Source organism: Solanum dulcamara, chromosome 9 (genome assembly GCF_947179165.1).
Source record: "Solanum dulcamara chromosome 9, daSolDulc1.2, whole genome shotgun sequence".
In the NCBI taxonomy this organism is placed as follows: Eukaryota; Viridiplantae; Streptophyta; class Magnoliopsida; order Solanales; family Solanaceae; genus Solanum; species Solanum dulcamara.
This window is the reverse complement of record NC_077245.1, coordinates 31,881,211-31,901,815: the sequence shown is the minus strand read 5'-3', so window position 1 is coordinate 31,901,815 and position 20,605 is coordinate 31,881,211. Positions and strand designations below refer to the sequence as shown.

Sequence of the window (20,605 nt, the reverse complement as noted above, 5' to 3'; positions counted from 1 at the left end):
CACAAATAGAATATCGAGCAATGGTTGTAGCAACTTGTGAGCTGGTTTGGATTAAACAGTTGCTTAGAGAACTAAAATTTGGAGAAATTAGTCAATTGGAACTTGTGATTGATAACCAAGCAACCTTTCGTATAGCATCAATTTCGGTATTTCATGAGAGGACTAACACATTGAGATTGGTAGTCACTTAGTTAGAGAAAAGATACTCTCCGATGATATTGTTACATTGTGAAATCGAGTGATCAACATGTAGATATTTTCACCAATTCTCTCACTAGTCCTCGTATTAATTACATCTATAACAAGCTCAGTACATATGACTTGTATGCACTAGCTTGAGGGGGAGTGTTCGAACAAGAATCAGAATAAATTTATATATAGTATCCTAAGTGGAAAAGGATACACATAGTATCTATAAATAAGGCTTAGTGTAATAATATAGATACACATTTCAATAATACTTTTCTCTTTTAATTTTAACACCAACAGTCAGCTATACTACACTTTTTTATTAATCACCATGTTAAACAAATCAGGGAAGGTTTCTACCATAGAATTTTTCCCATACCTTTTGTCCTCTGAACTTTAATTTTCTTCCATCACCAACTTTTAACCTTATTTTCTTTAGAAACTCATTTAACAGACCGTTGATGTGCACCATGGAATATGTATGCCATATTGGAATTTAATGACAACTATATCATAATCTTTTTGTGTTTACACCAATAACCAAGAATCTGTGTAACATAGAACCCCAAAGTGTATATTTCTTCCATACGAATTTGTCACTATATGTCAATAAGCTTATCAAAAAGCATACTATAAATTAGAATGCACAATGATATGTTTGGGAAGTTTTTTGAACTAATGAAATCCGAAAGAAAGAAGTGTAGTTCATCCTTAGCATAGCGAAGAGTTTCTAACTCCTTTAGAAGTTCCTTTGACTTCTCAAACAAACTTCCTTTCACATATACCTTCAACAAAGTTGTATAGATTTTGGGTGGCGCATGGGACATCGGATTGCAGCAGTGTTGGTTAGGGTTTGGTCGCGGGGAGATTCTGGACCTCTTGGTGGTGTTAGTTTATGCACAACACTGACATAAGTGGAACTACGCAAATCAAATATAAGGAATAACCAGAAACACGCACGGTGACTACTTTCTCTGTCCCCAATGTTTCTCACTATGGCTTTGATACCATGTGAGAAATAATGGAGAAAAATATTGTTGAATTGTGTATCTACATTGTTATGATAAGCCTTTTCCACGTAGGACACTATATAGAAATCCTATTCATATTCCCCTAATTCTAACAGTGGGAACACATTGTCAAGAACTACTATTGATAATTATGAAGTAATTTTATTAATAAAACTTGGTACCATGATGGTCGTAAGGTTGTACAGAAGTTTGTTGGATTTGTGTTCTTTATAACTACAAGGATCTGAAGAAATTGAGTATTACATCAACTTCATTAACAAAAGAAGCCTTAAACCATAGTTTCAGATATTGGAAATATCTATATTTCACAAAAGCAACAATTTCCTCTTTCCTCTAGAAACATCTACAGTTCTCTCTAGCCAAACAGTCCACAACATGCATAAAGGAATGGTTTCTATATCAACAGCTATTTCTTTCTTATCTTCTGTCCCTGCCAGCTGCAATGCTTGATTTAAGTTGCCTGGCACTACCCACTGAATACCACATACGTTCAGGAACATGCATCAAACCTGCCAAGCATAGTAGCAGTGTAATAGTAAATGATTCACAGTTTCAAAACATTCTTTGCATAGATAGCACCAATTGCATGATTTGAAGCTCCTCCTTTGTAAGCTTGCCGGTGGAAAACAGACTTTATGTGTATATCCAGCCAAAGTATGCTACCTTGCTAGGAGCTTTTTGATTTCCTAATTTCAAATCATCTTCCATGATCATTCAAAACCATTTGTAGGTGCATTCCTCACGACTACTGATAGGATTTTGCCAAGAATGCACCATCCTTGCTGCCTATCCAGTACAGAGAATCTTCCTGTGTGGCTTCCGAAGTGAAAACCTCAATAGTCTCTAGTAACTCACTTATTCTTTTGATTTCCCATCACTAATGTTCCTTCTAAACTGAAAATGTCAGTTTCTTCTATCCCAACAGTAAGCTATACTGCACTTTTATTAATCACCATGTTAAACAAATCAGGGAATGTTTCTGCCATAGAATTTCGCCCATACCTTTTGTCCTCCAAAATTTAATTTTCTGCCATCACCTACTTTTAACCTTATTTTCTCTTGAAACTCATTTCATAGACTGTTGATATGTTTCCACAAAGCAACTCCATGTGGAGAATATTCTGAAGATATGCACCATGGAATTTAATGACACGCAGCTATATGATACTCTTTTTGTGTTCACACAAATCACTGACAACAACCAAGAATCCGTGTGATATAGAGCCTCAAAGTGTATATTTCTTCCATACGAGTTCATCACTTTATGTCAATAAACTTATCAAAAAATATACTATGAATTAGAATGCAAAATGAAATGTTTGGGAAGATTTTGAACACATAAAATCCTAAAAGAAGAAGTGTACCTCATCATTAGCATAGCCAAGAGCTTCTAACTCCTTTAGTAGTTCCTTTGACTTCTCAAACAAACCTCCTTTCACGTATACCTTCAACAAAGTTGTATAGATTACCTGCAACACACCATGAGCAGCAATAAGTTTTTAACGAAAATTTCTAAAGCTAGTAGCAACAATTGGGAATCTAAAACGGAAAGATCATCTAAGTTCCCATAAACAGTTCTACTCCAGGCATACTTCAAATTGCAGTGTTCCAACCATATAGAAATAGTCAATATCAGCAAGTGTCTTTCGCAAAGCATTTTCAAGTAGCAAGACACAACATTTGAATATTAGAGTAATGAAATAGAGTATCATTCCCAGGTATGACTATTAATTTGATAATAGAGGATCTTAATGTATTTTAACAAATCAAAAAAGTTCTAAACAATATTAGTTAATTATGCTGCTCCTTTTTATAAGGTAACAAATTTAATTGAGGATTGGGCATAAAACACCCCTACACAAGAAGTATACCGAAAAAATAAACCTACAAAATAAATGGTCTTCTACGAACATCACCCAATCATCCATGCTAAGAGGGACTGCATGGGTGCACCAAAAGAAAATAAGGGACAACGGGCTACTCCTAAATTGGGAGAAATATGCTCCTCGTGAACAAAAGGTACTCCTTTTGTAGCACATTATATAATAGGTTTTGCTTGGACTAAGATTTTAAGATGTTAATTTGACCTCTAAATTATATTAGTGATAGTGGAAGAAAATATGAAGTTATAGTTTAGAAGTTACTTTTGAAAAGAAACATCATACCAAAGTCTAAAAGTTGAATAGTTATATGAATTTGAAATATTAGAGGCTGTAAATTGTGTAAAGTAACATTATCAATATAATAGTGTCAACTTTTTGAAACGTTCAAAATGGAATGAGTGCATATATATTGTAAGGAAGGAATACGAAATTTTTGAGCATTTACTTGGTGCTATGTTAAATGAAATGTTAACTTATCATAGGAAAAATGGAATGAAAAGAATGTCACATTTTTAAAAGTAAATAGAGCATACATTGATATTTCTATTAATGTCACATTGCAACTTTAATGTCATAGAAATAATTGGCTTAATATATACGAAGACACCTAAAGTTGCCACGATTTTCTTTTTAGACACCTCAAGTAGGCCTTGTTCCGATTGAACACCTTTAGTAGGCCCAAAGTGTAGCAATAGGACAGATTTTGCTGACATGGGACATCGTGAGCTGCACCGTATTTTTTGAAATTAAATTGATTTTTTACAAAAAATTGTGAGCTGCATTGAGGGCGTGAAAAGGGCAATTATAAGGCTAATGTGGCTTATAACGGAAACTTTTAGATAATTTAAAGTATCTACATATATATTTATATGTTCCTTACAATTTAAACCCTAATTTTTTCCCTTCTTTCAAAATCAGATTTTGCTTGATTCTTCTCTCCTTCCTCTTATTTCTCCTTTCTTTAAATTAGCTCACATCTCATTTCTATTCAATTTTAACCCTAATATAAGGTTGAAACTTAGTTCTCATTTCTCTCATTCACCTCATTTAATACACATTAGTGTCCAACTTGTCAGAATTCCTCACACTGTTCCATGGCACTTTGTGTCGTTGCTGGGTACTGTAAATGTGGTGAAAAAGTACCGAAAATCGCACAAATTTGAAAAAGTTTTTCCAGGGTTATTGGGTGTTGAAATTGCCACAAATAGGTGTGAAAAAAATTGGGAAAATGACTTTTCACTTGCCTTTTCTTTGTTTAACCAGATATTTTCTAAATATGGATAATTTTATGAGGTGGCATGATTTGATTGGTTACTTAACACATGCTTGAGGTATTTCCAAGCCAGTGAGAAATGAGCCTAATTTTTTGCTGAAATAAATGTTCCTGATTGGTGTACTTCGGGCCTACTACAACTGCTCAATCGGATTAAAACCTACTTGAGATGTCTAAACGAAAAGTTGTGGCAACTTTAGGTGTCTCCATATGTATTAAGCCTAAATAATTCTACCCTTATTCATGCATATTTGGATTAAAAATTAGTAAATATGATTTTAATTGGCACATAAATTTAAAATTTCTTACTTTCTGTACTTATCGATAGCAAGACTTGGTTAACAAATATTAGATTCATAGTCCCTCCGTCTCATTTTTGAGTTGATGTTTGAAAGAAAGACAGACTTTTGAAATTCGTGATCTAAAATGAAAAGCTTGAAGTAAAATTAATTCTTAATAGAAATGTAAATTTTTTTGGACAGACTAAAAAGGAAAGTGTATCACATAATAGCGGGAATATAACACTTGGACCAACTCATTATGAATATAACGTACAGGTAAGTTACTTCAACAATCAAACCATGGTTAAATAACAAAAAGATGGAGTTTCTTAAGATTCTGGGAAGTTGTGTGCTCAAGTTTGATATACTAATTTTTCACTTTTGCATTTAAAAAATACAAAAATATGAACCAAGTTGAATAGGTGTATCAAGGGACAAAAGGTTGTGGCAGGGGAAGAAGAAACTTTGAATTTATTGTACAGAACAAATTTAAGATAATGAATTACTCATCGAAATAAAAAGGGAAAACACATAAGTTATCCCTTAGGGGTCGTTTGATGTGAAGGATAACATACTAAATTATAATAGCACTTAATTTGTCGTTTGGTTGGCAAGTCCGGGATAACTTATCTCGGGATTAATAATTAGTACCGGCATAAGTTATCCCTGCTCTTGGGTGGTAAAGTAATTTCGAGATAACTTATCCGGGGATAAAATAGAGAAAATGACCAAAATATCCCTTTATACCCTTTTTATACATCACTTTTCACATTCATTTATATTCACATTATTTTTAATACCATGTATAATAACATTTACAATCTTCACTACTTATTTTTATAACAATTCTTTATATTTTTTAATTAAAAAATTAGACTATACAAATAAAAAATTTATTAATTAATTTATTTGACTAATTCTTATGTTTATTTATGTTTTGATTTCTCTATTACTAAATTATATATTTTTAATTATATATTTTTTTAGTCATTTGAAAGCTTGTATTTTATATGTCAACTAAAATGAAAACTTTAGTATTTTACAATTTAAGAGTGATATGTGCTTAAATGAAGTGATATAAATAATAAATCCGCTTTTACTTTAACAAATTTAAGATGAAAAATCTATTTTTAAGCTAAATAAGATGAATGTTTTATTTTAAATACATATGGTACCATCATGGGAATGCACACACAAAAATATTTAAGCTAAATAAGATGAAAATTTTATTTTTAAGAATGAATAACTAAATCTTGCAAAGAAAAAATAAAAAACTAAATACACTGAGGTTCTCAAAATTTATGCAATGCATACTATTTTGAATATAACAAACCAAATAATCAATAAAAAATAATCTCAACATAACTTATCCCATCATAACTAATGCCGGTATAACATATTCCATCATAACTAATGCCAGTATAACATATTCCATCATAACTAATTCCGTCATAACTTTATTCAAACCAAACGACCCCTTAATGTTGCCCAGAAAAGTCAGTTAACCCCCCATGCCCCCAACTTCACGTACGACCTACCCCCAATTCTTCAATTTTGTTGTCTCATTGACTTCGGTTATCATATTATTTGTTGTTGCTACTTTTCTCCTCTATTGTTTTCAATATGGCTTATTCACTAATGTATTTGCTTCACATACATGATTTTAAATATATTTTACTTGAGCCGAGGGTATTTCAAAAACAACCTCTCTATGTTCTCAAGGTAGGGGTAAGCGTATGCACCACCCTCCCCAGACACCACTTATGGAATTACACGTATGTTTTTGGTCATGTTCTTGTCTCACCAACCCACCCCACTAGGGGTTTGGTAAAAAAATCTTTTTATATCCTACTTCTAATGGGTTCTTAATAGGAAGGTTTATATACATCCCTAAAGGAACCAATCAAAGGTAGTAAATTTGAGCAGAAAAAGGCAAGAAAGAGTGAGATCAACAAAGGAAAAAAGCAAAATTGAGAGATGCGTGTTTCTATGATTGCTTTTTCTAAGATGTTTAACAGGTAAAGCACTCGAACAGAGACTCAGAAAAACAAAAACATAATCGAGGTGCTCCGAATGCTGAATGTTCAACTTGATGCAGTGGATGCCACCCTAACAAATATATATAGGGAGACCAAACCCGATGAGTATGGCCGATGTAAGGAGAATCCATCAAAACTTCAAGTTAGGAGACAAGTTGCTTGAGTTCCTCAAGTCCAACAAGGTGAGGAGCAGTCCAACGACGTTGAGGACGAATTGAAGCAGCTAACCAAAGGAGGTTCGACAGGACGAAACAACAAGATAGGGTAGAGGATGACAATCTTAGTAGCATTAAGATGAAGATTCCAACTTTCAAGGGGACAAGAGATCCAAACTCGTACCTTGATTGGAAGAGGAAGGTAAAAGTCATTTTTATACTCTAAAGTTAAAAAGGTTATACATATGGTTGTAATTTTCCAACTATGCTGCTAGTTGGTGGAAGAAATTTAGTAGATACAGACTAAACATGGGAGGGATCAAAAAATGAGACCAGGAAAACAAATAGGAAAAAAATCAAGTGAGATGCGAGGAGAGAGGGCAATAACAAGAGAAAAGAAGAGGTGGGGAACAGTGATAAAAAAGAAAGCATTAGTGAGAGGAAAGAAGCTAAGGGTGAAAAAGTAATGAACATTTAAAAGTCAAAGTGTTTAATTGCAAAAAATAAAGGGACCTACCGATATAAATATTTGACTCCTTTACGAGGGGTCCAATGTTATTGGCTATTTCTTAAAGAAGAAAGCAACACTGATTACATGATTCATTCTTTGAAACCTCCCATATATAAGATTTGATATGACGGTGTTTACTGAGTTTATTACTAAATTGTTAAATTGATTTTTGCTTACATGAAACAGACAAGACTGTTTATTGTTACCGTTTTTTGAAAGGGCATTTATTTCATGATTTTGATTATCATACTAGCAAGTTTTCGGACTTGTCCCTCATTAAAACGGTTGTGGTTAAGTGTTATTACTCACTAAGCTAGCATTTCACCCCTCACTAAAAAAAAATTATAGAGAACACGAGTGACATTGGCGAGGATTTCATTAATTAGAGCATTCGAATTGATAGTTTCTGGTGAGTCGCGCACTGTTTCGCGTGGCAAGAAGTTTATTGAATTGCTATTATTCCTTTTCTTTAAAACTCTTCGATCTATTAGTCAATTCCTTTATTAGAGTCATGAATATTCTTCCATTATTATTGTCGTCTGACTAGTGTTAGACTTCTTTCATATTTGAAGACGGATGAATATTATTACAGTGTGAATAGACTGTTGACGAATATTATGTATTGTTTTGGCATTGTTGGTTAGTCGTGTTGTTGATTTCTAAGACATGGAAAAATTGGATATGCCCAAAAATAGGGGAAACTATGCCTGATTTTCTGTAAGTTTCTGTTAAGGTTTGCCTTGAGACTCTACCCCTTGGCGCCATTCACAGTCCTAAATTGGGTCTTGACAATTTAATTGCAAAAATAAAAGGGCTATCTATCGTCTTATTTACTTATAGGGGAGTTATGATTAACACTAACGATTCAACTCTTTGCCTAGTGTTGCGTCAAAACTTTTGCAATATAAGAGGAATAGAACATCAAATTGACGTTATGCCTTGATCTCAACTTTGGATATAAAAGAAACCTAATGCAACAAAGGAACTACAAAGGCAAGTAGAGGATTTGCTTGAATAGGTGTTTGTCTGAGAAAGCATGAGTCCTTCCCCTATTATTGTGCTCATGGTACAGAAAAAGAATGGGACTTGGAGGATGTGTGTGCATTGTCGTGCAATCAACAAAATAATGGTAAAAAGTATTGTCATCCTATTTCACGTTTTGATGATATGCTTGCCCAACTTCATGGCTCTCAAATATTTTCCAAAATTAATTTAAAAAGTCAAATACCACAAAATTCGAATGTATCCTGGAGATGACCGGAAAACTGGAAAACTGCTTTCAAAAATAAGTATAGTTTGTCTGACTGATTAGTGATGTCATTTGGCTTAACTAATGCACCTAGTACTTTGGTGAGGCTAATGAACCATATCTTTAATGATTTTCATGGCAAATTTGTTGTGGTCTATTTCGATGTTATTCTGATTTTTTTTCTACCTTTCTAAAATAGCATGGGAAACACTTTAGGTTAGTACTTAGGGAGCAACAATTGTATACCGTACAAATCACTGGAATGAGATGTTTTTGGTTTTTAATTTAAATGGGAAGCGATACAAACTCCCGGGGATTCCACAAGAATCAGATGAAAAAGTTGCTTTCTAGTATTTCTCCAAGGAGGCTGATACTTCAAGAAATTGATATTCAAAGTTTGCTTCACGAGTTTGAATCAATTTTTGAAGAAACCAATGTCCTACCACCTTTTCGCCAACACACCCACTCTATCCCTTTGAATACTAAAACCACCCAACATCCGTCCCTACCACTATCCTCACAGTCAAAAATCAAAAATTTAAAAGCACGTGCTTGAATTACTACAAAAGGATCTTATAACGCCAAGTACCGGTCCGTTTGACCGTTTGCTAGCCCTATCCTTCTCGTCAAGAAAAAGGACAATACATGGCATATGTGCATTGATTACAAATATCTCAACCAAATCACCATCCCAAATAAGTACCCAATCCCTAATATTGATGAGCTTCTTGATGAATTGCATGGAGCATCTGTTTTTTTGAAGGTTGATTTGCGTAATGGTTATCACTAGATATGTGTCAATCCTGCAGACATTCATAAAACTATTTTTCATACGCACTCTGGCCATTATAAATTCACTGTTATTCCCTTTGGTTTTACTAATGCCCCTTCTACATTCCAATGTGCTATGCATGATTTGTTCAGACCACAGTAGTGCAAATGTATTCTTGTATTCTTTGACGACATCTTGATCTATAGTCAGACCTTTTGAGTAGCATATCAATCAGTAGCAACTTTCTCTCCAACTTCTCAAAGATGATCTTTTTTATGCTAAAATTTCTAAATGCTTTTTTGGGCAAATCCACATTTATTTTTAGGGTCATGTGATATCATAAAATGGGGCTGGTGTTGACCATGATAAAGTTCAAGCAGTCTTGGAGTGGCCAATACCAACTAATGTGAAGGAGTTACGAGTATTTCTTGGGTTCACAGTATTACCACAGATTTGTTAAAGGTTATGGAATGATGGCTCGACCACTCACTAAACTTACCAAGAAAAATGCTTTCCAATGGTTGACCTAAGTGGAAAATGCTTTCCAACTTCTCAAGCAAGCCGCAACAACTATTCCGATACTACAACTTCCTGATTTCACTCAACCATTTGTTGTGGAATGTGACGCGTCTTCAGAAGGGATAAGGGCTATTCTTCTTCAAGATAACCATCCTATTGCTATTTTAGTAAGGGGCTTCTTTTTTTTCTAGTCATGTGAACTCTATTTACGATAGGGAATAGCTTGCTCTTGCTTTAGCTTTGCAAAATTGGAGACATGACCTCTTGGGCCATCATTTTTATGTTCGGGCAGATCATTGCAGCCTCAAGTACACTCTCCATGCAGATACATATACTCCTGAGATTACTCAAGCCACCCGCCAAGGCCCTTCCTTACAACCAAACTTTCACCCAGTAGATCAGAAACTTTATTTCAAGGAAAGGTTGGTCGTTCCAAATCAATCTTCTCTATTGAAAAAGCTTCTCTCAAAATCTCACGACACACCTTCTATCGAACATAGAGGATATTTGAAAACCCTGAAGCACCTCTCCTCCAACTTGTTTGGTCCAAGGATGAAGCATGATGTTAAGCTCTTTGTTCAGAACTGCTTGGCTTGTCAATAGGCCAATTACCAAGCTTTAGCACCTGTTGAGACTTCTACAACCCTTGCCTATACCTGATAGAATATGAGAAGATATCTCACTTGACATCATTGTACGACTTTCTAAATCTGTGGTTATGACACAATTTTGGTTGTTGTAGATTGTCTCAGCAAGTATCCTCATTTCATCCCACTATCTCAATTATATACCGCCAACATTGTTGCTAATGGTTTTTGCAGAGAAGTTGTGCATCTCCATGGCATTCTACCATCAATCATATCTGATCAGGATGTTATCTTTCTCAGTGCTTTCTGGCAGGCGCTTAGCAAAACAAGGCAAAGAATGGGTACATCTTACCATCCACAATCTGATGGATATACTCAGGTGATTAATAGATGCTTGGAATCTTAGATACGATGCTTTTGCTATGGAGCAACCTCATACATGGAGTCAGAATTTAACACAGGGAGAATTTTCTTTTAACACGGGCTTCCACTCATACGTAGAGACTACCCCATTCAAGGTTGTTTATGGTAGAGACCCTCCATACTTTTCTCCTTTTAATCATGGCGAAAACGCATTGTTGAATTTGAAGAACTTTTGAATTGTTATGCCATGCTGAAAATTCTCAAGGATAACCTTTTAAAGTCTCAAACTCGAATGAAACAGCAAGTTAATTCTCATCATCGAGATGCTACCATTCAGGTTGGAAATTTTGTCTTTCTAAAGTGTTCAGCCTTACCGTCAATGTTCTTTGGCTTATCGCAAGTACGAAAAATTGTCACTTCAATTTTTAGGACCATATAAAATTGTACGATGTGTTGGACCTTTAGCATATGAACAGGAGCTACCTATTTCTACCAAAATCCATCCAATTTTCCATGTATCTTTACTCCAGTGTTTTGGACGGCGAAAGGCGACAAGGATCTGCCTCGCCACAAGGTGAGATGAGCAGCGAGGCGCTCGCCTTTTTGAAGTGCGGCACCAATTAATACTAAAAAATTTAAATATTTGATTGCATATATAAATAATCAAAATCTCAACATCAATAACATATTAGCAAATATTTAACTTCAAAAACTGAAAACAAATAGTAGACACTAAAAGTCTAGAACTTGAATGAGAAAAAACAGAACAAAAGTCAAAACAATGAGAAAAAAACAAACAGAGGTAGAAGTAACTCTGAAGTCTAAAGGAGGAGGAAAAAGAAATACAAGAAGAAGAAATCTGAAGAAGAAAAGAAGAAATACGTATTGGTTAGACTTTGGAGTCACCGGAAAAGTCTAGTTGGTTAACGGAGAAATCTAGTCGAATCTACTGGTTGGAGTCGTAGTCTAAGTCTAAGAGTGCAACTGTGCAAATTTGGAAGAAAACCTTAAAATTACCTTTTAACTTTTAAAACCTTAAATTGGTCACATTTTCTTAAGAAAATACAAAAGGCGATACCTTTCTCACCTCTCGCTTTTGTCGCCATAATGTCGCATTTTGAAGATCGCCTCGCCACAAAGCTAAAAGGCGACGAAGGTTCGCCTCGCCTCGCCTCTCGCCATTGGCGACAAGGCGATCGCTTTTCACAACACTGCTTTACTCCATCCAGCTCATGGTCTACAAGCTATTATACCACCATCCCTTCTTCCTCTTACTGAAGATTGGGAACTTGCCCTATCTCCTGCCAAGATTCTTGCGCATCCATGGGTCAAAGAAGCTGGTACTTCTTCGTGGAACTGCTAGTTCAACGGATTGACTGTCCCTTTGAAGAAACTAGTTGGGAGAACTGCAATCTCATTGCAAATTAATTTCCTTCTTTTTGACCAGAGGACAGTGCGACTTTTCAGGGGGTATGCACTGGTACAACTGCTCCTTTACAGACTTACTATACAAGAAAATCAAGAAACATGTGGAGACAATCTGTCAATTAAAGTATCAGCTGATCTGAGTTTCTTCGTTTCAAATAGAATAAAAATACATATGCAGCAGTTATCTACGGTAGTCACCAACAGTTATCAGCAGCGGTAACTCCTTATGTGTTAGGAGTTATCTTTATATTTTAGTTTAAATATATGTATTTAGAAGAATTCTGGGAAACAAAAAGAATTATCATTGTCTTTGTATCTAGAGATTTGTCCACTCTATACAGACATAGTTATTGGTTAATGTAGTGTTTAATATCCTTGCACTTTATTTAACCAGTAATATTTCATTCTTATCTCTTCTTCATCACAGATTCTATAGCATTATGTGGAAAACTTACAAGATATTTCCGAGGATAATCCCATAAGGAGATTGGAGAAGCACTGATATAGAAATTTCTACATATAAGTTATTCCATTTTCTTCAATTTCACCTTAGCTTTTGTTTTGATTGTGAAAATCATTGTATCTATCCTGAATTTCTCCACTGATTTTGGGAAGCACCCAAAATCGGTTAACCAAATTTGTTACGGATCCCAAACACATGACGTGTCAACACAAGTGTGGCACTGAAAGTGAAGAGTCTGATCAACTTAGATTGGACCTCCTTTTCTACTTGTAAATTTCCATGGTAAATTTCTAAAAGCCAAATCATCGATCCATCATTATCTATTTTGAGGAACAGTACTGCTGCTACATTTTGTACTTCATACACTTATTAACTGCTCAAGCAACTAAGAAACACCAAACTTGACTAGCTAGAATGCCTGAATCTGCTCACAGTATCAAACCATTCCCGCCGTACCAAACCTCTCCCGACCCACTAACTAATTAATTTTTCCACCTTTTGGATTGTTGAAGAATTTTCTGAATTTGTCCTCTGATATATAAGAAAGAAGTGTTGTGAGGTTCTTTCAGACAAAATGAGAAGTGTTATAAACACAATTAAATAAATGAAAGAGTATTCTATCTAATAGCTTAAACTTTTAAAGGAGGTCAAGAAGCCCTTTTGGGAGGATTTGAACGAGGTGGTGAGGGGTATACAGCTTTCTGAGAAGCTATTTATTGGCAGAGATTTGAATGGCACATCGGGTCAACCACGAGCGGTTTTGACAGAGTTTACGAAAGTTTTGGTTTTGGGGTGAGAAATGAAGGAGGAGTATCGCTTCTAGGTTTTGCTGGAGCTTTTGAGCTGGTGATAGATAATTCATGCTTTCCAAAAAAAGTGGACCACTTGGTTACCTTCCGTAGTGCGGTGGCCAACACTCAAATAGATTACTTACTTCCGGAAGGGTGATAGAGGCCTTTGTAAGGACTTCAAAGGTTATCCCGGGTGAGTCTAACTACCCAGCATAAACTCCTGACAACGGACTTGGGGATTAAGAGGGAGAGGAAGAAGACTTTTTATACCCGACCGAGGATCAAATGGGGTGTCTTAACACCCCCAGCCTAAGTGATGGGGAAGGAGTTAATGGCGATGAGGGCTTTGGGGAGTAGTGGAGATACAAACAACATGTGGGATAAGACAGTCAGTTGCATTAGGGAAGCAGTTAGAGAAGTGTTAGGGGCTTCGAGGGGCAACTTTGGTGGCTATCGAGGGATCGCTGGTGGAATGGAGAAGTACAAGGTAAAATGGAAGCAAAGAAGGTGGTCTATGCTACGTTGGTGGAGAGCAAAGACGAAGAGATGAGGAAGGAGAACACGGTAAGGTATAAGGCAATGAAAAAGATGTGAAGTTAACGATTATGACAGGAAAAACAACAGGTTTGGAATGTTTGTATATCGAGCTGGGGTCAAAGGCAGGGATAAGAAGTTGTATAAAGCTTGCCAAGGCAAGGGAGAGGAGGGCTCTTGACTTGGATCAAATGAACTGCATCAAAGATGAGGACGATAAAGTGCTAGTTGAAGAGGCACACATTAGACGAATATGGCAAACATACTTTCATAGACTCTTGAACGAAGAAGGGAGCTAGGTCAATATGTTAGGTGATTTAGATAACTCAAGAGAGTCAGCAAGATTTTGGATACTATAGGTGTTTTCAAGTTGACGAGGTTAAGGGTGCTATGCAAACGATGAGCCAGGGTGAAGCGATCAGATTTGATGAAATTTCGGTAGGGTTTTGAAAGAGCACAGACTGGGCAGGTTTGGAGTGGTTGACTGGGTGCTTAAGTCATTCTCCAGGCGGCTAAAATGCCCAAAAAATGGAGGTGGAGTACAATGATTTTGTTCTTCAAGAACAAGGGTGATATCATTAACTAAAACAGTTAAGGGGTATTAAGTTATTGAGTCACACCATGAAAGTTTGGGAGAAGGTGGTGGAGATGAAGGTTAGAAGGGATGTGTCCATTTTCAAGAACCGGCTTGGATTCATGTCAGGGCATTAACTAATGACGACATTCATCTTGTGAGGAGACTGACAAATAGATATAGGGAGAGGAAAAAGGATTTGCATATGATGTTCATTGACCTTGAAAAGGCCTACGACAAAGTCCCGAGAGAAGTTCTTTCGTATTGTTTGGAATCTAAAGGTATACCGGTGGCCTACATTACAGCGATAAAGGATATATATGATGAAGTGAAGACCTGACTAAGAAAGGTAGGAAGAGACTCGAAGCATTTCCTAGTCGAGATGGGTTGCACAGGGATTACCGTTTAGCCTGTTTCTATTTTCCTTGGTGATGGATGAATTGACATGACATATTCAAGGTGAGGTGTCGTGGTTATGTAATTTGCATATGATATTGTTTCGATCGAAGAGACTCACGTTGGAGTTAACGATAGGTTGGAGGTATGGAGACAAACTCTGGAGCCTAAAGGGTTTAGGTTGAGCAAGATCGAGTATTTAGAGTTTAAATTCAATGATGTGATGCATGAGGCAGGTGTGTAAGTGAGACTTGATACACAAGCTGTCTCCAAGAGAGAAATTTAAGCATTTGGGGTCCCTGATCCAAGGAAATGGGGAGATCGATTATAATGTCACGCATCATATTGGTGCGGCATGGATGAAGTGGAGACTTGTATCCGGCATCTTGTGCGACAAGAAAGTACCACCAAAACTTAAAGATAAGTTCTATAAAGTGGTGGTTAATCTTTGTTGCATTTGGTAGAATGTTGGCTCGTCAAGAACTCCGAGTTCAAAAGATGCAAGTGGCAGATATGAGGATGTTGAGATGGATGTGTGGGCCTACTAGGAGGGATAGGATTAGGAATGAGAATATCCGGAACAAAGTGGAGTGGCCTCCATGGTGGATAAGAAAAGAAAAGTAAGACTGAGATGGTTTGGGCATGCGATAAGAGATGTGCGGATGCCCCTAAGAGAAAGTGTGAGAGGTTGGGTATAGTGGGGTCGAAGAGAAGCATAGATAGGCCAAAGAAGTATTAGGGGAAGATGATTAGACACAATATGGTGCATCTTCATCTTATCGAGCACATGACCTTAGATAGGAGGATATGGAGGTCGCAGATAATAGTAGAAGGTTAGTAGGTAGTTAAGAGTTGTCCTATTACTAGCTTGTTCATGTATTTGGTTTAGTGATAGCATAGAGCACTATGTCGGTTGTAGTATTAGCATATTCACGTCGTCTTTGACTTTTGATATTTGATATCATCTGTGATTTATTGTGTTTAGGTGATCACACCTTGTTGTTATTAGATTCTTTGCATATATGCTCCGCGCTACTTTGCTATTAATTGTCATGTTTCTCCCCACTACCTTTTTTTGCTAAATTACTGCTTTGATTTGCTTGAGTTAGGGGTTTTTCGAAAATAATCTCTCTACCTCAGAGAGATAGTGGTAAGGACAGCGTACACTCTACCCTCCAAAGACCCCACTTTGTAGGATTTCACTGGTATGTTGTTGTTGTTGTTGTTGTTTTTAAATGAGATGGGCCACACTTCAATATTGTACTAGAGCAAACGGATTTCCAGAGTTCAAGTCTCGCTGTCAACCTTTGTCAAAAATAATTTTCACATGCTTGGCCATGAGAAAAAAAAATTGGTTCGCATGTGAGGAAGGAGTTATGCTCATGCCATATGCATTATGACCTCTCTTTGGTTCCTAACGTGCAGTTCTTTCCTCTCTTATTTTCACTGTGACCTGGAAAATGGAAATGAACGTAACCCTGTCACAAAGGTACTGACAATAACAACAACCAGATGCTCTTGGAAGGTCTTCTGGAAACAGTTACTCCAATGTTGCTCCCAAATCTGCTATCTTAAAACGAGTAAACATACATAAAAGCAAAGATGTGTATATTGATATGTTATTTACTTTACAGGTAAGAACGTTGAATGACAAACCTTATTTAATACTAAACCTGCAGATCTCATCTCTTCAATCAGTGCCTCCGCCATCTCGTAATTTCTGTCAGCAGAGTAAGCATTAAGCAAAGAGCTATAGTGGTAGACATTAGGAGAATGACCTTCATCTTTCATCTTCTGAAAGTACTTTGCAGCTTCTTTGCACTCCTTATGTGAAGCACAGACAGAAAGGAGTGACCCATAAGTCACACTATCCATTTGCAGTCCATTATACATCAGCTCCTGAACCAGCTCTACTGCCTTATAGTATCCACCATTTACTTTGGCACAGCCTGAAAGAAGCTAAACATGGTAGATGAAAGTTAAAAAGGGGCTGAACACTAAATTATACTAGAGTTTCTGTAATCAACAAGTTTACTTTTGGGAATACGCAACATATTAAGCAGTTCTATGTTTTCTATTGCCAATTCTATGATTCAACAACCCAATTTAACACAACTAGTTGACTGCAACTGCTAGGAGTAGGAATGATTTCTATTTGGAAGCAGCGTACCGTGCTATATGTGACGACATCTGGTACTAAACCATCTCGCTTCATTTGAGTAAACAGTTTGAGACTGCTCTCAGATTTTCCATTTTTTATCAGAGAACTAAGAAATGCATTACAGACTGAGACATTAAACTTTATCGACCTGTCGTTGATGCTTCTGTACATTTCTACAGCATCAACACAACTGAGGCTCTTCCCCATGAACTTTACATAACTGCTGTACGATGCAACATTGATCTTCTGATTCTGCTGCATCCATTTAAACAGCTGGGAAATAACACAAATACGAAATAGAACAATAAATTGAAATAAGTTTCATGTAGGCAAATAACATATGCCAAATCTGAACGATTTCATGTCTATTTAAACTTGAAAGGATACATAATACTAGGACAATCAAATAATAAAAATAATATAAGTGTTAAAAGTTGCATGGTATTAAGAATATTGTGTATTTTGAATCAATTGGGGAGATATTGTGTATAGTTTTGAGTAGGTGTATGTACTATTTAAACACCCTATTGGGAGAATACATTCTTCATTTTTTTGTGATAAATCTTCCACATGTTATCATAGCAGTATTAAGAAACTAGTTATTGTGTCAACCTGGAAACTGCCCATCCAAAGGTCTTGCCTTTCATAGGTGTTGTGCACAAACCAACACCATCAGAAGGACCGGATTTGTAACGACCCAACCGGTCGTTCTGAGTTTTAAAAGCCTTTTTCCCTATTTGAGACTTTTTGCGGGTTCTTGTGGTGATTTATGACTTGTAGGTTTTGGTGGCACAGGTCCCAAGGGACTCGGGAGATTTTGGAGCACTTGGATCTAAACTAGAGGCTTAAAGTTCATAGAGTTGACCAAAGCAAAAATTTGGATTAACCAGACTTAGATTTGTGGTTTAAAGGTTTCTATAGACATATGATGATTTTGAACTTGTACCTATATTCGGACTGGAACCTGAGGGAGTTCGAATGAGTTCCAGATGCCAAATGCAATTTCATCTTCACCAAATTTTATTTTCTTTTTTTTCCAACAGCATTTTTTCTTCGCTTTCGCGAGGCAAGGTGTCGCATTCACAGAGACTTGGGCCACAACTATTATCAAACTGATAATTTCATTACTTATGTTTCTCATTCAGTCATCTGGACCTTGAGTCATTGGATCAAGAGCCTCCAATTATATTTCATAAAAAAATCTCTTTATTCTTTCATTTCTAATTATCAATCTCTGCCTATTGTCATATCGGCCAATGGTTCACAAAACCATGGCACTTGCAGTAGGCCATGTTATCCTATTTCCCTCTATGACTTTAAACTCAATTCTTTATGTTCCTATTTATCCTTTCAATCATATATTCATAGGGCAAGGCAATATGAATGTTCTATCATGTTCCATCAGTACTCTACAAGGGTTTATAGGATATATCGGGTGTGGAAGTAGGCCAGCGTTTCTATTGGCACATACGGGGTTTCTAAGTACATGGCCAAGTACTTATTACTTCTTGGGTTGTAATTGCTATTTTACTAGGTTCAACTACTATAGCTGTTCGGGACCCACAAACCATTCCGACTGTGGGTCAGAATTTCTTCGAAATATGTTCTTGAATTGATTCGAGATATGAGTAAACCTCAAATTGGAGAAGAATATGGGCCATGGGTTCCTTTTATTAGCACTATGTTTTTATTTATTGTTGTTTCTAATTGGTCAAGACCACACCTGTAACCCAACTCAATTTGCAAGGTTTATCCATCGATGAGATAGACACGAAATACATGCAGGATCATCATTAGGACCATCATACTTGCCAACCATCGATGAACTGACATACTTTGATTGAAATCATGAAGGATTCTCTTCAAATATTGGTGATCAAGTTTCTACAAGGTAGATATAAGTTTCTCAAACTTTTCTCTAGTGTCCCAACAATTCCACATACCAGTTGTACTTTAATGCTGAAATGTATGGAGAGTCCTATCAGACAGAAACGTTGCAAGATGCGCAAACAGAAAAGCTTATAGCTGATATTACTGATTAGATAACCTAACCATGAGACAGGTTGTAAAATGGAACATCATCTTTTTTATAACCGTGATGTTCAGATCATCTTGTGCCCACCTCGATTTCAATGTAATACAAAGACATCACCTAGTGTTTTTGTCTCTATTGGGATATGAACCTAAAACCTCATGGTTCTCCTGGTACTTCATTGACCATTAGGCCACACCCTTGGGTGTTTGTACATTGGGACATCATTATTAGCCCCCCCCCCCCCCCAAAAAAAAAAAAGATAGGTTTGCTGAAAGAACCTGATAAAGCTCCCATCGTCTACTTAGCTTCCCAAAATAGCGCAAAATCACATTCATATCTTGTACTTTAAGCGTGTCACCATGCCTGAAAAGCAGCTAATACAATTGAACCATGGGTCGTTCTAAAGGTTCCACAAAAAGTTGTAAATACCAAGAAATATGGGGTATCCACGCGCATAAAAGAACCAACACCACTTAGATAGTAAACGCAATAAGCAAAAGAACAATGTATACAGAAATTTTTTTCCTGTTTTAACATTTGGATGATCATTATTTAGGTATTACAGGGTGACAAAAATGTTTATTGGAGAACAAGTGGCCCAAACGGTTATCAAAACAACATGACTACAGGAGAATTGAAACAAGTAATACTAAATATTTATTTAGTAGAAAATGACAAGTAATGGGGTTAATTTGGAAAATATATATTTTATCATCCAATTTCAAGTTATCTAATAATTCAGGATTACACTTTGAGAGAGAGTCGAAACCTTGCAAGAGCAGAAGCCAAGTCAGATGAGTCCTGAATTTGAAGAATTGCGGACTGTCTATCAGTACGGGAAAGAGGAAAGTGATTTGAAGAGACATAATCCGTGAGCACATTCTGAAATTCGCCTAGCTTAGAACAATTTACAGAGGTCGAAGACCGGAACTTGTGAATGCGTCTGTTTCTATTGGAAGCTGCTTGGGGAGTTGGCAAAGAAGAAAAGAATGAAGGAGATGAAAGAGCCATTATCGATTGAAACACACAGCAAACCCCCATATTTTGCTCCACCAATTTCAAAATCCACTTGATAAACCTTTTTCCTTTTTTCCACTTCTTTCTCATCTTACTAGATTTATGACCCAATATATATTATTTTTTTCGTTTCAATTTATAATACGGATGGAATTTGAAGTTTTAGACATTTTATTATATGTTTTTCAAATATTATTAGTTTTTTTATTATTGTGATGTCGCGATCCAATTTTTTGAATCATGATGGCATGTACTATAATCCACCAGTAGGTAAGCAAACTCGTGTCCCTGAATTGCAAGTAATGGATTAAGGGTAGAAACTAAACCAGAATAATCAATTTTAAGAAATTACAG

At 36.2% G+C, this 20,605-nt stretch overlaps 1 protein-coding gene across 5 annotated transcripts in view; it reads right to left on the bottom strand.

Moving 5' to 3' along the window:
- The window catches only part of LOC129902271 (pentatricopeptide repeat-containing protein At1g10910, chloroplastic), a 33,051-nt gene extending 12,690 nt beyond the window's left edge, over positions 1-20,361 (bottom strand). For all 5 annotated transcript variants that reach the window (XR_008770069.1, XR_008770070.1, XM_055977423.1 and 2 more), the window contains exons 1-5: positions 20,004-20,361; positions 19,513-19,597; positions 17,209-17,472; positions 16,695-16,997; positions 2,585-2,689 (exon numbers count right to left, since the gene is read on the bottom strand). Coding sequence is in view for 3 of the 5 variants with exons in the window: in XM_055977423.1 (XP_055833398.1) it covers positions 2,585-2,689; positions 16,695-16,997; positions 17,209-17,472; positions 19,513-19,597; positions 20,004-20,341 (1,095 nt within the window). In the remaining 2 variants the exon portion in view is untranslated. The remainder of the gene's footprint in view (positions 1-2,584; positions 2,690-16,694; positions 16,998-17,208; positions 17,473-19,512; positions 19,598-20,003) is intronic.
- Between the last annotated feature and the right edge of the window lie 244 nt (positions 20,362-20,605).